Below are 4,710 nucleotides of genomic sequence, written 5' to 3'. Positions count from 1 at the left end.
CTGCTGGCTGTTGGTTTTTCTTTATGAATCCCCAGTGCTGCCTCACACCCCACCTGGACACACAGCACAGCCCCATAGAGCTGAACCCCCATCTACATCCACCACCCCCCCTCAGCAGTGAGCAGCCCGGGCAGCCCGCAGGCCTAGCACAAGATTTTATTTCAAAGGTGGGGTTGTGTCGGTTTTTGTTTGTTTCCAAAGGGGGGATAAAAAGTGACTCAAACATCTGCACTCACCAGGTGCAGCGTTGGGGCTGAGCAGCCCAGCATCACTGGGAGCACAGGGGAGGGAAGGGAAGCTCTGCTGCCCCGCTTGGCTCCGGCATCTGCTGGTTCCTGTTCAGCCCCGGCGCTATTTAAACTATGTACACGTGCACCTGAATTCGGAACCTGAGAGTCCCTCCTTCTTGGGGGAGCAGCTGGTGCTGGTAAAAGCCCAGCGGTAACAGGAGAGGCCAAATGGGAGGATTTTAGAGCTTTAAAAAAGAAACAAAACACAGAACAACCCCCTCCCCCCCCAAAAAAAAAAAATCCTAAAAAAGAAGGAAGGCGGAGGTTGGCTGGTGGCGATGCCGGCTGAAGGCTGGAGGAAAGGCAGGCTTGCTGGCAGCGTTGGAGCTGCAGGATGCCCAATGCTGGGGCTCTGGGGCTCTGTGATGCCTCCCCAGCTCAGCCCCTGCAGCACAACCCGCCCTACTGCGGTCCCAAGGGAAACTGAGGCGTGGGGGGCAGCGCCGAGAGGGGCCCGTGGGAGACAGCGGTGCCAGCTGGGGTGTGGGGAAGGGAGAAGGGGGGGGATTTGGCACATGAGGGCTGTGCACGGCGTCTCCCGCTGTGGGCTGGGCTGCTCTGCTTGCCCCATAGGGAGGGACAGCGCTCTCCTGGCCGGCCCGGTGCCCCGGGGAAGGGGGGAGGATCTGTGGGGGATGACCCAGAGCCAGCCGCGCAGCTCCGCCTGCATAAGTTACCACGGGAATCAAGCGCTTGAGGTTGGCTTTTCCTCCGGTGTGGGGATCAGGCAGTTCAAGTTTGGGCTGAAAGAGCCAGAAATCTGAAAAGTTGGAGATGAGAGGTTACAAAACTGCCCAGCTCATTAGATGTGTTAATTAGCAGCGTGCTTTAGGTGGTGACAGCGGGCGCTCGGGGCTGCCCAGCTCCTGCCATGGCTGCGTACTCACATGCTACAACACACGGGAGCTGCTCCACTGCCGCTCCCGTCCTCCTTTGGACCTCATCTCCTGCACAGCACCCGTCTGCAGGGAGGGGAGAAACGTTTCACCACCACAACAAATTGTCACCAACCCAGCACCGAGCAGAAAACCCCCATCACACCACCCCCAAGGGCTCCCAGCCCCCTTGAAAGCCAGCACCATGCAGGGCTGAGATCACAGCACCCCCATGCTGAGCCCCACCACCCACCCTTGCTCACTGTCAGCCCCAGGCCGTACCATGGGCATCCCTTCGCCCGCAGCCATATCTCCGGAGCCAATGTGAGTCAGGTGCACGAAGTTCATGGGCTCACCAATCATGGAGCGGTCGATTCGTCTCCTCCTCTTCTTCTGCATAGAGATGAAGGCTGTCAGCCCCCCCTGCACCCAGGACCACCCCCCACCACCACCCCCGTCTCCAAAGCTGCAGCTACTCACAGGCTGTGGTTTCTCCACGACGCAGCAGCCCAGCTTGTGCCAGAAGTCGCTCATATTTGCGGTGCCTTCCAGCTTTGCTCCCGGCAGGGTGGGGGCTGCGGCGCTGCAGAGACCCCCGTGTGCTCTCACTCCATGGGAACGGGTGGGGGGAGGCACCTGGTCAGCAGGGAAGGCACCTGAGATGGGGACAACGAGAAGGATTTGTCCCCAAGTGGCACCGCAGCACAGGGGGGTCGGGCTGAGGGGTGTGGAGTCACCCAGGGAGGTACTGCAGGGAAACTGAAGTGCTTGGGAAGGGGTGGGGGCAGCTGCTGTCCTGACAGCCCTAATCTGAGCCTCAACATGCTGAGCAGACACCTATGGGCACACAGGGTGTCCCCTCTGCCCCCAGTGCAGGACAAGGAGAGGATGCTGCCATGGGATGGGGGCACACATGGCAGTGAATTGCAGCACCCCCTCCTCCCCCCCCCCCCTTTAGAAAGGAGCTATAAATACAGCTGCCTTTCTGAACAGGGACCGGAGGTTGAGCTCTTCCGCTTCGGCTCAGAGAGCGAACGGGGCGGGGAAAGAAACAAACAGGAGAGTGCAACAAACAGCCCCGGAGTTGGGGGGGGGGGGGGGGGGGGGGTGAAATGGAGGGGCTCAAGGTTGGGGGGATGGAGGGGGGGGCACAGCTCTGCTCTGCAGGACAGCCCGGCAGCAACTCAGTCTGAAGTCCAGCAGAGTACAACCAACACTTCTTGCCTTTGGGGTGGGCACCCACCAGGAGCCCCCTCCCCAAACACAGAGCCCAAAAGCCAGGCCTTAGGGCCTTCCCTTCCCTGGTTGTGGGGGGGGGACTGAGGGTGAGCTTACAGACCTCGAGGTCTCCTGAGCCCAACTGTGCAATGAGCTGCACCCGGCCTGTGTGCAAAGCTTTGGGGTCTGTGAGGGGAAATGGCACCAATGTCACTGGGGGCGTGGGGGGGGGCGAAATGCCTTCGGGCAGACCCAGGCCGGCACTCACAAAATGACTTCCCGGTTGGGAAAGCACCGCTCAGCCGCTCTGCGTCACCGGGGGGGGGGGGGAGGGGGGAACGGACGGATCGGGGCACTCCCACGGACTCCAGAACCCCAAAACTTCAATAAAAGGCCCGACCCCTCAACCCCCCCACGCTCAGAGAGGGCAGGGGGCTCTGATGGGGGGGGGACACACCGGATCGGGGGCTCAGGACCCCCAGGATGAGGGGGTGACACGGGAACCGCTCCCACTCTCCGGCTTTGGGGTGTCCCCTCCCTATACTCTAACAAGGTGCTGCCCAGGGGGTTCCCTCAGCTCACAGGGGTCGCGTTAGGGTCGGGGGGGGCAGGACCATGAAGCGTAACGTGGGCAGCACTGCCGACCCCCAGCACCGAAGGATCCTCCCCCCCACCGCCCCCCAAACTCCAACCGGGGGGCGGACGAGGGGGTGCCCCCCCCCCAAACATCGAAGGGGCAGCGCTGGGGTTGGGGGCGTTAAGGACCCCCGCGATAAGGCATTCAATCCGCAGCGATCCTCCGTGCCCGGCCCAGCGAGGCCCGCTCGCCGTGGGGCGGCCCTATAGGGCCCAGCGGGGATGGTAGGGTGGGGGGCGGCTACGGAGCGCCCTACTGCGCTTCTCACCCCACCCCCCGTGGGGGTCCCACCGCACACCGCTCTCTTTGGGGGCGAGGGGGTTCATTACAAGGTATTTTTCGGGCCCTCTTCCGCCAGGCCTTCCTCACCCCCCCATCAACTCCTGTAGGCCTCAGCCCCGCTCCCTCCGCCCCGCTCCCCCCTCCCGGTGTCTCCGCGGCGCCCCCCGCCCGCCGCCCACCTGGCTTCGCTCCGCCGTGGTTCCGCAGCTCCGGGACGCCGCGCTGCCCCGCTGCCCCTCCGCCTCCTCCGCCTCCACCCGGCGCGGCGCGGCCCGGAGCGGCACAGAGCGGAACGCAGCTCCAACCCCGGACACAGCGAGCATTGCAGGCCGGGAGGGGGGGAAGGGGGGGGACACGGAACGGGGGGGGTTGTGGGGTCGTGGGGTGACTCGTGGGGGATGGAGGGAGATGAGGGGACAAGGGGGGGAGTTGGGGGGCACTGAAGGGGTTTGGGGGTACAGATGGGGGTTGGAGGGGATTTGGGGCCAGCAAAGGTGGGGGCTCAGCAGGGATGGGGTCCTAGGGGGGTCTGGCAGGATTTGGGGGGCAGAACGAAGCTGAGAGCCCCCACAGGGGGGCTTTGCAGGGCTGGGGGGGGCACTGATGGGGCTGGGGGTCCTCGGGGGGCTGCAAAGGGTTGGGAGATCCCACAGGACAAAGGTGGGAGTCCTGGGGATCAGAGGGGGGGGGCTGATGGGGGTGGAAGGAGTCATTGGGCCAGCAGAGCTGGGGGTCTCAGCAGGGCAGGATGGGGGCCCTAGGGGGCTGCTAAGGAATGGGGGCACCCGGTGAGGATGAGGGGGGCCTGGGGTCAGTGGGGTCCCTGTAGGTGAGGGTTTGGGGTGCAGGGAGGGCTGGGGAGGCTGAGCAGAGCTGGGTTGGGGGGCCCGGGGGGGGGCTGTTAAGGATGGGGGGATCCCAGCGGGATTTGGGGGCTCAGCAAAGCTGGGGGTCACCCAGCACAGCTCAGCAGAGCCGAGTTGGGGGTTTGGGGGTGTCGGTAAGGAGTGGGGGTGGCTCTGTGAGACTTGGGGTGCCCAGCAGAGCTGGGGGGGGCTCATTGGGGCGGGGGGGGGGCGTTTCACTCAGGCTGGAAGCAGATGGAAGCAGCCCCCCACCCTGCCGGGCCGCTCACCTTTCTGCCTCAGTGTCTCTTTTCTGGACCAAAACTGAAATGAATCAAAGCAGAAACGTGTCAGCCGCACCCCGACCTGTGAAGCCTTTTGAGGGCCACGGCCCCCCCCGGCCCCCTCCCCACTCTTACCCACGGGCACCCCACAGCCTCATCTGCACCCCCCCATAAGGGCACCGTGCTCTATGGCAGGTGGGCCGCCTCCATCCCTCCATCATCTGTCCGCCCCACGCGGGTGGGGGCTGCTGACTCATCTGCCCACGCCCCCCCCCCCCA

The 4,710-nt window shown here is 64.4% G+C and overlaps 1 protein-coding gene across 4 annotated transcripts; it reads right to left on the bottom strand.

Moving 5' to 3' along the window:
- Positions 1-140: 140 nt before the first annotated feature.
- On the bottom strand, positions 141-4,709 carry CDC42SE1 (CDC42 small effector 1). Of its 4 annotated transcripts, none has more exons than XM_085524752.1 (6): positions 4,567-4,709; positions 4,438-4,471; positions 1,646-1,821; positions 1,448-1,558; positions 1,178-1,252; positions 141-1,050 (listed from the first exon to the last, which is right to left on the bottom strand). In XM_085524752.1, the coding sequence occupies exons 3-5, from the start codon at positions 1,697-1,699 to the stop codon at positions 1,181-1,183; spliced, it is 237 nt and encodes a 78-aa protein (XP_085380878.1). In that variant the 5' UTR covers positions 1,700-1,821; positions 4,438-4,471; positions 4,567-4,709; the 3' UTR covers positions 141-1,050; positions 1,178-1,180. The 4 variants fall into 4 exon arrangements, with proteins under 4 accessions (XP_085380878.1, XP_085380880.1, XP_015740155.1 ...); XM_085524754.1 differs by having other exon boundaries at positions 1,646-1,801; XM_015884669.2 differs by lacking the exons at positions 4,438-4,471; positions 4,567-4,709 and adding an exon at positions 3,482-3,586.
- Position 4,710: the final 1 nt, after the last annotated feature.

Source organism: Coturnix japonica, chromosome 27 (assembly GCF_054131305.1).
Source record: "Coturnix japonica strain WE chromosome 27, WE-NBRP24, whole genome shotgun sequence".
Classification (NCBI taxonomy): Eukaryota; Metazoa; Chordata; class Aves; order Galliformes; family Phasianidae; genus Coturnix; species Coturnix japonica.
Note: the sequence above shows the minus strand (reverse complement) of the source record. Positions and strands in the feature narration are given on the sequence as shown.

Excerpts from the sequence above, each read along its gene's own strand:
- CDC42SE1 (XM_085524752.1), bottom strand. The coding sequence starts at position 1,699 with ATGAGCGACTTCTGGCACAAGCTGGGCTGCTGCGTCGTGGAGAAACCA. Across the intron at positions 1,559-1,645 it reads TCGTGGAGAAACCACAGCCT|AAGAAGAGGAGGAGACGAAT; the intron begins GTGAGTAGCTGC and ends ATCTCTATGCAG. Across the intron at positions 1,253-1,447 it reads CGGGCGAAGGGATGCCCATG|ACGGGTGCTGTGCAGGAGAT; the intron begins GTACGGCCTGGG and ends CCCTCCCTGCAG.